Genomic DNA, 14826 nt, shown 5'->3' with positions numbered 1-14826 from the left:
AATACAAATAGGTGAGTGACTGCCAATCTGGCAACCCGAAATCAACAAAATCAAAACAATCAGCAATCTGAATGATTTTTTTTATCTTCAATAGATTTTGGTAAGATTATATAGACTGTTATCTTTATGCCATCAAATTTGAGAATTTGTCTTTGTCTTGCAATTATTTTAGGAAAGACTGCTGGTGAGAGATTAAACCACTTCAATTAAAAAATAAAGAGCACTGTACAGGTGTAGTGGCTCAAGCCTGTAATCCCAGCACTTTGGGAGGCTAAGGCAACAGGATCACCTGAGCTCAGGAGTTCAACACCAGCCTGGACAAGTGGCAAGACTCTACCTCCACAAAAATTTTACAAATTGCCCAAGCATTGTGGCACAGACCTGTGGTCCCAGCTACTCGGGAGCCTGGGCGGGGAGAATCTCTTGAGCCCAGGAGGTCAAGGCTGCAGTGAGCCATGTTTGTGCCACTGTACTCCAGCCTGAGCAACAGAGTGAGACCCTGACTTCAAAATAAAACAAAATAAGAACATATATTTGTACTTGTTTCCAGATAACTTACTTAAGTATAGAATACAATAAAATTCCAGTACATAAGGCATATTTTAGGAGATGTTAGGAACTAAAGATAAGGACAATGAAATAACGTATAGTCAAAATCATCACAGAAAATTTTCCTAAATTACTCATTAAGTATAATATACAGTCGTGTACCATTTGGTCAATAACAGACCACATTATACAACAGTGGTCCCGTAATATCTAACGGAGCTTTGATGCCAGTATTTTTACTGTACCTTTTCTTTTTTTTTTTTTGAGACGGAGTCTCACTCTGTCGCCCAGGCTGGAGTGCAGTGGCCAGATCTCAGCTCACTGCAAGCTCCGCCTCCCAGGTTCACGTCATTCTCCTGTCTCAGCCTCCCGAGTAGCTGGGACTACAGGCACCCGCCACCTCGCCCGGCTAGTTTTTTGTATTTTTTAGTAGAGACGGGGTTTCACCGTGTTCACCAGGATGGTCTCGATCTCCTGACCTCGTGATCCACCCATCTCAGCCTCCCAAAGTGCTGGGATTACAGGCTTGAGCCACCACGCCAGGCCTACTGTACCTTTTCTATGTTTAGATACGTTTAGATACATACTTACCATTATATTACAATTTCTGAAGGTATTCAGTACAGTAACATGCAGTACAGGTTTATAGCCTAGGAGCAATAGGCTATACCATATAGTCTAGGAGCATAGTAGGCTACACCACCTAGGTTTATGTGGTACTCTCTACAATGTTCTCACAATAACAAAATGGCCTAATAACACATTTCTCAGAACATATCCCACTGAGTGACACATCACTGTAATACTGTCACTCAGTAAGGCCTACAAAGAGTTTTCTCTTGCAGTGTTCCTTCAGTTTGGCACCAGATGAGAAATACTTGGCTTGCCTTTAGAGACTGGGCCATACTGTATAGCATGGTAGGAAGTAAGTACAGAAGAGGCCTGAAAGGGCTGAGACAGACTGAGGGAAAAGCAAATGTTGATCGTCATTTCATGCTCAAGTTTAATGGTAAAGAGAACTACTCTTACCCTTTAAAAGTATTTCTGACTTTACTTTTTTCCATGCATATATATTTGATTTCATATAACTTAAGGTACTCATAATACAACTATTCTATACAGTAAACAATGTACAAGTTCTCTTGGAACTTGGAATTCAATGTAATGGATTTATTACTATTATTATTACTATCACCACCAATAGTTGAATAGTACTTGATACTCTACAAAACTCTCAATTCTAATGATTATCTTATATGATCATTTGTATGCAAAGCAGAAATTATTACTCCCTCATAACAAAAGAAGCACATGATGCTCAAGGGATGTGTTATTTGCCTGTGTGTATACATCAAATACATAAGCATCTTCTAACTTCAATTCATGGATTCTTACTACAAAACCAATAGTGAGAAATACATAGAAGAGATATTTTTAAGGCAGCAACTAGCTAATGTAATGATGAATAGCCTGAAGATTTTTAGGATACAAGGCATTCTAGTTTCTCAAAGAATAATCAAATTATATGCTAATTTCAGCTTTTCTGCTCATCTGCCTTGTGAATTAGTCATAAAACACTTTTATACCACTGCCTGACACAAGGTGGCCTCCTATACATGACAGAGTAAGTGGTCAGCTCACTTTTTTACTGCCATCACTGATGGATACACAGGGACAAATATTGTCAGTCTGTAACTATACCTGGCTCCTCCCTATTCTCAACAAATAGGGTAAGAGTGAAAACACACATGTAAAAGTTCAAAGCTTAAAAGCTATTAAAGTGCAAAGCTTATGAGCCTTTATAAAGGCTCATAAAATTCTGATGATCCTAAGCTTGACTTTACGCTGTTTCTCAGAAACAACTAACTCTCTCAGATTATTGTCCATACCTAAGTGTTCTCTTTACCCTCCTTTTTGATCACCCTCTTGCCTTCTTAATTCATATCACTGGTTCCATCAAGATCTAGTTCAGCTTTCCCTCACTATCCATGATGTTTTGGAAAAGGTTTAAGGGAAGCTAAATGCTAAAACATTTTAGAAAATCAGTTTAATACAAAGAACAGAGGCTCCACCCACTAAGGTTTACCTGGGTCACACAGGCCAGGTTAGAAAACCTGGTTCCTTCTCAGATACTCTACTTCAAACAGAAGAAAATATTTCATTTCAGCATGTTCCCTAAAAATGTATTTATTTGAACTTTAAAATTTAAATACAATTATTACTTTTTAGTCACCTCATCCTTTGAAATACTCTTAAGTCTTTTATACTCATCCCTTAGTCCTACCTGCCCTGTTGATGTCAAAGCAAGTGAAGACTGGCTCCCAGCACAAACTTTGCGAATGAACATTCCTTGTAAAGCTTCAATAACTTTAGGTTTATACACTCTGTTGGTATCACCATGACCAAGTTTACCTATAAAAACAAACACATTAAATAATTTACTTGTTTTAAAGAATCTCTACTCTTTTTAACACTACCAAAGTTGATAAAGAGCTCTAATGTTTCCATCACTAACCTGACAGATATGAAAAGCTATGTTTCTGATAGCTGAAGATGCTAACAAATGAGCATTTTTATTACAAGAAAGTTAACAAACATCCACAGATAGCCTTTTATATCTTAATTTCAAGCAACTAAAATCAAGCAATTTAAAATCACTTTAAAAGAAACAGAAAACTATTTTCTGTCTTTCTCCCCTTTAATGGCTATATTTCTAACTTTGAATTTGCTGACATAATATACAGGTATGATACAAGAATGTACATGCATATAATTTTCATAAACTTTTAAAAGAATCAATAGCTCATGAAATTGAAAATCTGACAAATCATTAAAGAAGAAAAACAAATGTCCAACAATCTACAAATCCAACCACACCAGGAATAAAAAAAGTATAAATTAAATATCATTTTCACTATTGAAATTATTTAACTAAATTCGATACATGCTGTTGTTGAAGACTTTGGAGAAGTAAGCATTCACATTGCTAGCAGGAGTGACTAAAGTAAACAAAGATTTAGTCATTCATTGTGTTGTTGTTAATACTGAAAAAAATTAAAACCATCTAGATACTCAACAATAAGAAACCGGTTTTATAAATTGTGCCACCATCAAATAAAAGAACACTTCGAGCCACTTAAAAGAATGATGCAGAGTCATGCTTGTTGATATAAAAAAGATACTCATGCCAGGCACAAGGGTTCACGACTGTAATACAAGCACTTTGGGAGACCAAATCTGGCAGATCACTTGAGCCCTGAAGTTCGAGGCCAGCCTGGGCAATAAAGCAAAATCCTGTCTCTAAAAAAAAATATAAAAACTAGTCAGGCGTGGTGGTGCGTGCCTGTAGTCTCAGCTACTTGGGGGGCAGAGGCAGGAGGATCTCTTGAGCCCAGGAGGTTGAGGCTGCAGTGAGCCAGGTTTGCATTACTGCACTCTAGCCTGAGTAACAAAGCAAGACCCTGTCTCAAAATAAAAAAAAAACTATTAAAGTAAAACATGGCCGGGCGCGGTGGCTCAAGCCTGTAATCCCAGCACTTTGGGAGGCCGAGACGGGCGGATCACGAGGTCAGGAGATCGAGACCATTCTGGCTAATACGGTGAAACCCCGTCTCTACTAAAAAATACAAAAAACTAGCCGGGCGAGGTGGCGGGCGCCTGTAGTCCCAGCTACTCGGGAGGCTGAGGCAGGAGAATGGCATAAACCCGGGGGGCAGAATTTGCAGTGAGCTGAGATCCGGCCACTGCACTCCAGCCTGGGCGACAGAGCGAGACTCCGTCTCAAAATAAAATAAAGTAAAACATATATATGTCAAAACGTATGTAAACTTATATAAAATATACACATATAACTATACTTTGGTTTTTTAAAAGACATCTAAGTAGAAATGTATGTAAATATTTGTATAAATGTATATTTATTTAGAAGTCTATTTCCAAAATGTTAACAATGGTTAAAGTAACATTTGTGAAAGCTCAGTTCATTTTTTAATTTCTACTCATCTGTATTTGAGTCTTTCTACACTAGGCATATATAACTGAAAATAAATTTTTTAAAACTCAAGAAAAAAGCCAAAGCTACTGATAAATAATTTTTTACATACCATTGTCTCCTCCTCCAAAAGACCATACAGTTCTCCCATCTTTAGACAGAGCAATAGTATGTGAACTGCCACAAGAAACCTCTCCTACATTGCTAATGTCTTTTACTAATGTTGGAATATTTCGACTATTGCTGTCACCATGACCTTGGATAAAACACACACAACAAAGAAACAATGTTAACTCTTTTTCTCTAGGCCTTGACTTCACAAGTAGAATAAATGTTATAACTTTAAAATAGAATTGAGATTTTTTAAAAATGCAATGCAATATGAAAACAGAATCATTTCTAACATCTTCTCAATCTTCCAAGCTGCTCCTAAACTGGGTCATAGTCACTTCAGTGAACCATGAGAATATTCTTTTCATGCTCTCCTCACAGCCACTTACCTTATGTTGTCCTGTTTCATGCTCATGTTGACTTGTTTTCATTACCCACTAGATTATAAACTTCAGGATCATGATGGTATTGCTTTTATCCCAGAAACCCTACAGTATCTGGTCGTAATAGAGCACACTCAGTAAATGCTTGCTAGATTTAATTACAGCTTAAATATCAGCACTAAAATCTAGGTCTTAGTCTTACCTACATAAAATTATCTTCCTCTGAGCTTAAACTAACAAAACAAATGACAGTCTTTGGCCTAGTAAATCTACTCTCATGGCTTCTCAGTAACTTAATCATTTCTATTTTTCTGGAAGAATAACTTCCATTTTTAAAAAATCTTACCTAATCTTCCAAAGTCTCCTTCACCCCATGTGTATAATTCCCCATCCTCTGTGACGGCAGCACTATGTCTGTATCCAGCTGACACACAAACAACTACCTGCATTGCACACAAGTAAATACAATGAGCATGCACGTTAAAACATATAGTCCGTATTTGACCCTGTACACAGGGACTTCACAGATACTAAAATTCAAACCCATCCAGGAATTTCCATGTACAGTTGTGGAGGCTATGCTCAGGACAAGGATGACTGGCTAAGGGTTCAAGTAAGTGCTGAAATACATGCCTGTAATCCCAGCACTTTGGGAGGCCAAGGCAGGCAGACTGCTTGAGCTCAGGAGTTCAAGTTCAGCCTGGGCAACATGGCAAAACCCCGTTTCTTTTAAAACATACGAAAATTAGTCAGGCATGGTGGCGCATGTCTATAGTCCCAGCGACTCAGGAAGCTGAGTTGGGAGGACCACCTGAGCCCCAGGAAATCAAGGATGCAGTGGGCTGAGATAGCGCCACTGCACTCCAGCCTGGGTGACAAAGTGAGATCCTGTCAAAAAAAAAAAAAGAAAGAAAAGAAAGAGACGAGGGGAGGAGAGGGGAGATTAATAAAAAGAGAAGATATGGGCTCAGTTTCTAATGGTTCCAATTATTTGTGTGGGTCCTTGGCAATTACTTAGCCACTCTAAATGCCTCACCATTCAAGTCTCTATTAAGATGCCACCTCTTCTAAGAGCACTCTCTGACCTACCTCATTACCTAATACCACACCCTGCCCAAGGTAATCTTTATTGCTCATTTTTTTCTTTAATATTATCTGAAATTATTTCATATGCTTGTTAACTTATTATCTCTATCCTGAAGACTAAAGGATTAAAGTAGAGACCTTACCTGTCTTGTTCACTGCTACACATCTAATGCCTAAAATACTGCCTGACACTTGAAAAGTGCTAAATGTTAAATGAATGACTCTCGGTTTGCTTATCTGTGAAACAGGGATAATAACTACCTTACAAGACTAATTATAAGAATATAAGAATTAAAATTCAATAATGTATATAAAAAGGTGTTCTGTAAACTATAAAGCAGATATACAAAAGATTAAGCCAAAGGGTTGAAGGGGCAACAGCAGAAAGACCACATCAAAATCTGAAAGATATTGTCAATTACAACACCAATGCATCTAATTATTTTATAACCAAAAGAAACCACATACCTTTCCTTGTAGAGGTCCCTGAATAAGCTTGGGATATTTCTGTGTTGAACTATTTCCATGCCCCAGTTTCCCATAATCACCATCTCCCCAACTGAAGACTTCTCCTTCTGTCGTAAAAGCTAAAGTATGACCATCAGATCCTTTAGAAGATGAAACCTTTTTAATGGATCTGTGAGGCTCGAATGTTAACTTTTTTAAAGTTGACTGATTATTGGAGTCTCCAAGGCCCAGTCTCCCATAGCTGCCTTTCCCACAAGCTCTAACAGAGCCATCCGTAGAAATGACAAAAGTGCAGTACTGTCCAGCTTCAATCTATAAACAAAGAATCATAAATATAAAATACTTCTGTGAGTATCAAAGTATAATATTTAAGGCTGGTTTTATCAAAGAGCCTCAAAGGAAGTCTTACAGCAGAATATGGCCTGATTCTCCAGAGAATTAAGGAATATACAGAAATGTAAGAGAACACGAATGGCCTTTTCATGCTCATGACTTTGTTGCTGAGTTCAAATTCTTCATGTATATGTTATCTTTTCAAGTTATTGTCCAGATTATGATTGAATGAAACAACAAAGTAAAATGCTTAATATCCTCTTATAACCGAGAATGGCAAGACATAAAATTTTCCTTCCTATAAATTCCTTAGGGTACATTATGGCAAGAACCATATAAAATGTATTCTAAACCTATTTGAAAAAAATACATTTTAATGAAAGTAACAAATAGAAAGTTCTAGCTGGGCTATAAATGTAAAAAAAAAGTGCTCATAAGAAAATGAAAGGCTAATCTAGCAAAAGAAATTCCAGTTTTATTTACTTTTTTTTTTTTTTGAGACAGAGTCTTGCTCTGTCACCTGGGCTGGAGTGCAGTGGTGCAATTTTGTTTCACTATAACCTCCATTTACCAGGTTCAAGCAATTCCTGCCTCAGCCCCGCCGAGTAGCTGGGATTACAGGCACAAGCCATCATGCCTGGCTAATTTTTGTTAAGTATTTTTAGTAGACAGGGTTTCGCCATGTTGGCCAAGCTAGTCTCAAACTCATGACCTCAAATGATCTACCCACCTCGGCCTCCCAAAGTGCTGGGATTACACGTGTGAGCCACCATATCTGGCCTTTATTTACTCTTATTTGCCATTTGTGGTGAACTTAACGGTAAAGTCTGTTGCTATTCTTAACACTTTTTAAAAATCGAGATCCCAATTTAGTTATTCAAAAGTTGGAAATGCTGTCAGGGATACTGGGGACTAAAAATGTATATTTATTTATTTATTTTTTATTTTTTTATTTTTTTATTTTTGAGACGGAGGCTCACTCTGTCACCCAGGCTGGAGTGTAGTAGCGCGATCTCGGCTCACTGCAACCTCCACCTCCCAGGTTCAAGCTATTCTTCTGCCTCAGCCTCCCAATTAGCTGGGACTACAGGCATGCACCACCATGCCTGGCTAATTTTTGTATTTTCAGTAGAGATGAGGTTTCATCATATTGGCCAGGCTGGTCTCGAACTTCTGACCTCATGATCCACCTGCCTCAGCCTCCCAAAGTGCTGGGGTTACAGGCGTGAGCCACTGCGCCCAGCCAAAATGTATTGTTCTATTAAAATGAAAAAAACTAATGCAGTATATAGATCAGAAATAATCATCGATAATTTTCACTCATTTAAAAAATACTCAATATTATTTAATGCAAATAAACATGAATATATACTAGATTATCTACCAGTTTGTAAGCTATTTAGAAAACTTACGGTCTGTGCATCAGAGAAACTAGGAGCCAGTTTCGGTTGCAGTATTTTCTCCTGTGTACCTTCTACCAACTGATGGCTGCTATTGCTCCCCCAAACATAAACCTCACAGGTTTCGGAGACAATGGGAGCATCACCAGTCTGAATGCTATCTGGGCTAGCACATGTTCTCGAATAATCAGAAGCCATTCTGCAAACCTATTAAAAATTTAAAATATGCAACAAATAGTCAAGACAGTTTTAGTCTGGGCATTTTTAAATATATATCCTCTGAAATTACTGTTGCCTTTCCTTCTAACACTCTTAAATGCTCAAAGAACCTATTAAACAAAGATAACTAGACTATTTACTCACATGGAATAAACCACTAAAAGACACTAATAAAGTGGCAAAAGTGGGAATGGGGAGGCACACAATCTTTTAGCTAAACATTTTATTATTGCATATAAAACACTGTAGAAAAACAAAGCTTAAGAAATAAAGTAGAAAAAATCAGAATGGATAATCTTAACACCCTAATACAATAAATTTTACGTTTTAAATATATGTCCTTCCAGAATTTTTCATATACAAATTCTTTAACACAGTCACCACATTGGATACATAAAAATGACAAATTGCACAAAAGAGTCATGCAAATCCATGTCTACCTAGTCTTCATGATTGAATAGATAATATTCCATCTAGTAAAAAACATCACAATGTACTCAACCACTTCCCCACCCCCAACTTTTTTTTTTAAATAGGTGGGGTCTCACTATCTTCCACAGACTAGACTCAAACTCCTGGGTTCAAGCAATCCTCCCACCTCAGCCCCCCAAGTAGCTGAGATTACAGGCACGCATAAAATCATACCTGGCTCCATTTTCCTTTAATAGGGCATTTACAGTCTATTTATTTGTTATATAGGCCATTTTTAAGGATATAGTTGTTACTATACTTTTTATTACTTCCCTAGTAGAGACCCTCAGAAATGGGACTCGATACTCAAAAAAAGACAAGAATCCTATGATTCTTGAAACATACTATATCAAATTGCATTCCAACATGGTGCTATAATACGTCACTAGTAATGTACAAAAAAAGGCTATTCTAAAAACAGCGAAGGCACAAAGCAATTAACATTCACACATATATCTGAATATATAAAATAAAAATCATGGCTTCTTTACCATTTCTGTAGAATATAATGGTAAAGTCTGTTGCCATTCATAAGCCTTTTTAAAAATCCAGGCTGCGTGCCAAAAGCATAGGACCCAGGGTGGCCATCCCAGTACCAATTTCACTGAATCCATACTCATTATGAGTATTATGTTTTTAAATTTTTTTGCAAATGTAAGTGAGGAAAAAGGAAAAGGCCCTTATCTTAATTTCACATTTCTTTACTGTTAGCAAAACTAAAGTTTTTTCATCTATTTGTTTACTACATTTTGTGACGCGAACTTCTGCTCACTTATTTATTAGAATTTAATAGATTTTTTAATTGACTGGTATGAACTCAATACAATAAAGATATTAACTCTGACTACAGTGACTATCAATTTGTTTTCTGCCTTTTAGGTTTTTTGATTTTGCTGAATCAAGCAAAACAATAAAAGAAACTTAAGAAGTTAACACATTAGTTTGCCAGCACATGAAATGGGGGATGATAGGGTCCTCTTGGTCAGATACTTTAAATAGTATCCAAACAACAGAATAATATGTGTGTTAGACAAATATTTTCCAGTGAACATGAGGACAGTATCCGAGGACAGCTGCCAGTCCCTAATAAAAGGTCTGGAATTTTGCTGGAGACAAAGAAGGATAGCGGGGCCAAGAGGGTCAGAATTGTTCATCTAAAGGTCTATCATGGCCATTGTGTTGGCTCACGCCTCTTGATACTGGCCAACCAGGATTCCTTTCCAGGACAAAGACCCTACACTGAGAAAAACTACTGAGAGTAGAATAAAATTGAAAATAGAATTGAAAATAGGGACAACAGAAAGGAAAGATGGAAAGGAAAGAGAATAGACAAAAGTTGGGAAGGGGAACAAACTGGAAAACCTTTTTTTTTTTAACATTACACACACACACACAAAAAAAAACAGAGGGAGGGAGTCTATGGAGTTTAAAAAGCCATCTTAAATCCCACCTCATTCTAAGAGTTCAGGAAAACTAATCCTACATAGAAATAAGCAACAAAAAAGTATTGAGGTCAAATCTCATATGAAGTTATTATAAAGGTGCAGTGAGCCAAGATCAAGTCACTGTACTCCAGCCTGGGTGGCAGAGGCACCATCTCAAAAAAAAAAAAAAAAAAAAAAAAAAAAAAAAAAAAAAAAAAAAAAAAACACAAAGGAAAACAGAAATCTGAATTACAAACCCTCAAAATGAGGTAACATAACTCAAGAATTAGAAATAAAAGAAAAAAAATTTTGGAACTGAAGACTAAACTAGAAGAAACCCAAAAGTAAATAAATACAGTAGATAATGCCCTAAGAGTAATGAAAGACAAAAGGCATTTTTAGAAATTAAAAAATTTAAAAAGACAAAGTATTCAAGAAAAACTGACAAGTATTAAAATCAGGCAAAGATCAACACGCACATAATAGAAATCCCTGAAGAACAGAACCCAATCAAAGGAATAAAAATAATATAACAAACTGCAAATTTGGAACATTTTCCTGAAATAAAAAAGATCTGAAAGTACATATTGAATTATCACATCTCTAGGAGTATCAACCCAGAATGAATAATATCAAGACATATTCTATAGTAAAATTAATGATCTTTAAAGGGGAAAAAAAATTCTTTGGGTTTCTCAGCAAATATACATGGCTCACATAGGAAAGAAAATCAGATTACCTTTGGACTTTGACAGTAACAGTTTATGCCAGAAGAGAATGGATTAACATATTTAAGATATACAAGAAGAAAAGAAAATGTGAACTAAAGAAAAGATAAACTAAAGAATATTATCAACACTGACATTCAAGAATAAAGAGCACAGCAATTATCAACATGCAAAAACTCAGAAATCTTGTTCTGATGACTCTTTATTGAGAAATCTACTAGAGAATGACCCTCAAACTATCAAAAAGAATAGACATTGACACAGAAACTAGTATTCAGCATTAAAAATGTAATCATTTGTAGAACTAATACCAAATGAAGGTTAAAACACAGAGACAGGCTGGGTGCCATGGTTCACATCTGTAATACCAGTACTTTGGGAGCCCAAGGTAGAAGGATCTCTTGAGCTCAGGCGTTTAAGACCAGTCTGGGCAACCATAGCAAGACCTCATCTCTACTAAAAATTAAAAAAAAAAAAAAATTAGCTAGGTGTGATGGCACATGCCTGTAGTCCCAGCTACTTGGGAGGCTGAGGCCGGAAGATCACTTGAGCCCAGGAGATAGAAGCTGCAGGGCGCTATGATCACACCACTGCACACTCCAGCCTGAGCAACAGAGAAAGACTGTCTCAAAAAAAAAAAAAAAAAAAAAAAATGCAGAGAGTATGTAATAACTATATGCCCTATATAGATGTAATTCAATTACTAAAAAACAGGGAAAGCATACTTTAGAAATTAATTTTTTCAGTAACCATACAGCAGTAGTTATTTGTCTTATTTTAGGACTGCTGTTTACATGTATATGTATGTAACATGTAATTAAAACAAATGAGTAATAATGGCATTTTCTAATTCTCATCCTTGTATCTATGGGAATCAGCAATCTTAGTTTAAAAGGAAGAAGATATAACTGTAAAGGTTAAGTAAAAATTCTATAGCTGTGAATTTGAAAGTATCAGTATGAACTCATTAGGTATCTTAGCTTTAAATACACATGTATACACATCCTAGCTCTGTCCACTATGAATATAAAAGCCTAGAAATAAGATCAACTCAGTAGCAGTAAGCATTTCTAGCACCCTGATTGTGGTCTTGAAACATCATTTTCCAATAAAAGAAACCAGGACTGTTTTTCAGAAAACTAACTAGATGATTCAATTGGGGGCAAGAAATGTGTAAGATCAGCCAGAAACAATGAAACATATCAGAAAGCAAGGAGACTATAAAAGATTATTAGGCTTATGATAAAATAACTTAGGAACTACCCTGAAGAGACTAATAGCCAAAATTGAAACAATATGACCTTCACTGCAGATAATAATTCAGTGTGCTGAAACTCAAACAGGCTTAAATCTGTGGGTTCATAATGATTTATTTTATTTGTTTATTTTTTTTTTGAGACACAGTTTCACTCTTGTTGCCCAGGCTGGAGCACAGTGGCATGATCTCGACTCCCTGCAACCTCCGCCTCCCGGGTTCAAGCAATTCTCCTGCCTCAGCCTCCTGAGTAGCTGGGATTATAGACGTCCGCCACCCCACCCGGCTAATTTTTTGTATTTTTAATAGAGACGAGGTTTCCTCATATTGGCCAGGCTGGTCTTGAACTCCTGATCTCAGGTAATCCACCCGTCTCGGCCTCCCAAAGTGCTGGGATTACAGGTGTGAGCCACTGCGCCCAGCCCATGGTATTTTTTAAATGAAGTTAATTGGCCAAGTTTGGAGGATGGTAGGAGGACAATTCATTAAATTGAAAACTGGTAAATAAAGAACAGATGAAAAGAATCAAGCATTTAGTCTGCTTTTCCTATATAAACCATAGCAGAGTAATCAGTCAATAAGGGAATCTCTTCATAAAAATATTGCAACTAATTGTTGGGAAAAAGCTGAGTGTTGGGAGGCAAACTGAGGCAGGGCTTGCATAATGTCCTCTCGAATGTGTCTAGACTTGCTGGCTCCTTGCTTCTAGCCCTCCTAGGCGCCTAAGCTCCTATTCCCATTATCTCAAGTAGCAGAACCATCACAGTTGTAGACCATGTGCCTGCCCTTTTGACCTCCACATTCTCACCACCTGTTTCTTTCTTTGATTACCAATAAATAGCGTGGGCTCCCAGCGCTCAGGGCCTTCACAGCCTCCACGATAGCAATAGCCCCTCGGTGTCCCACCTTTCTCAAACTGTCTTTTTTCCTCAATCCTTTGACTCCGCCAGATTTTGTCACCCCCACATTCCTGGCTGTCCAATGTGGGGTGACAAAGACCCCGGTGAAGGAACGCCAGAGCGTGTGAAAGCAGAGGATACAACATCAAAGGACACCCGAGGAAGTCTAAAAGCAGCTCAGGGGGAAAGCTGAGCACTTGGAAGAACCAGGGTAACAATGGAACAAAGTGAAAGCAGTCATTCTGCTTAAATTTCTTAAGGCATTTATTACAAAGAGGGGGAGTGAAAGTTCGTACTCAGAATTTGTTATCACTCTCTCTAGTGCAGTAGAGTAGTTTTGCTCATGGTTCCCGGAACAGAGGACTAGGGAGTTGGATGAATGGGAGAGAACTGGCAGAGACTAAAAAAAAAAATGTATAAAGATGGAGCAAAAATTCCAATCTCGGTTTGGTCAATGTGGGCGCTAATAAAAGCAGCTCTTGAGCCATTTCAAACAGATGATGAGGCAGATTCAGATGAGGAAGAGGAAGAGGAGGACGAGTGTAAAGAACTAAATTCAGATTCTGAGTGTGAGGAACAGGAAACCAGAGGAAATAAAGGGAAACTGAAAAAAGTATGTTTTAGCCCATCAGCTCCACCTGCTGAATTAAGTGAAAGGCCACCTCCTCTTTCTCCTCTTAATGGGCGAGAAGATGAATTAGCTACAAAACTTTACTGCTCCTGTAGTTGCAACATTAAAACCTGGAGCAATTGGTGCTATACAAATTTCTATTCAAAAGGCTAGAGCCGAGGGAGACCTTGAAGCATGGCAATTTCCCCTAACTATCATCCAGCAGGGAGGACAGCAAACATCCTTCCACTGTGTTTCCAAAATGCATCTACAAAGGAGAAAGATATATAAGTAAAGAAAAGTGTACTATTCCTTTAAAAGCCAGGGTAAACTTAAAACCTATAATTGACAATTGAAGGTCTTCTCCGGGACCCTATAACACTCCAATACTACCTTGTCAGTATAAACAAGAGAGTAGCCGGAAAGCACTGAGACCACTAACAAACAGTAGTCTTCCTACCAAAAATCTTTAACCCAGTAACCCCTGATAGCCCAAATGCATTCGATCTGTAACAGCAATTGCTTTGCTAACAGAAGCAGAAAAATAACTTTTAGAAGAAACCTCACTGTGAGCACACCTCACCAGTTCAGAGCTATCAAAAGCAAAAGGTAGCTTATTAACTCAAAATCTCAAAGGATGGGGCTATTCTGTTAGAAAAAGATTTTACATTAACCACTGAAAATTCCCTTAACCCAGCAGGTTTCCTAACGAGGTATTTAAATCTTAATTACCATACAAAGGTCCGACCAGACCTAGGAGAAACTCCCTTCAGGACAGGAGGATAGATGGTTCCTCCTGGGAGATTGAAGAGGGGGAGAGAGAGGGGGAAAACACACACACACACACACACACACACACACCACACAATGGGTATTCAGTAAGTGATAGGGAGACTCTT

At 37.5% G+C, this 14826-nt stretch overlaps 1 protein-coding gene across 1 annotated transcript in view; it reads right to left on the bottom strand.

The window, feature by feature from the left end:
* The window catches only part of HERC1 (HECT and RLD domain containing E3 ubiquitin protein ligase family member 1), a 239046-nt gene that overhangs the window by 140707 nt on the left and 83513 nt on the right, over positions 1-14826 (bottom strand). The window contains 5 exon segments of the mRNA XM_017863682.1: positions 2834-2961; positions 4653-4796; positions 5381-5477; positions 6589-6900; positions 8334-8528. Of these exon segments, the coding sequence (XP_017719171.1) occupies positions 2834-2961; positions 4653-4796; positions 5381-5477; positions 6589-6900; positions 8334-8528 (876 nt within the window).

Source organism: Rhinopithecus bieti, unplaced genomic scaffold (assembly GCF_001698545.2).
Source record: "Rhinopithecus bieti isolate Rb0 unplaced genomic scaffold, ASM169854v2 scaffold_72467, whole genome shotgun sequence".
Taxonomy (NCBI): domain Eukaryota; kingdom Metazoa; phylum Chordata; class Mammalia; order Primates; family Cercopithecidae; genus Rhinopithecus; species Rhinopithecus bieti.
Note: the sequence above shows the minus strand (reverse complement) of the source record. Positions and strands in the feature narration are given on the sequence as shown.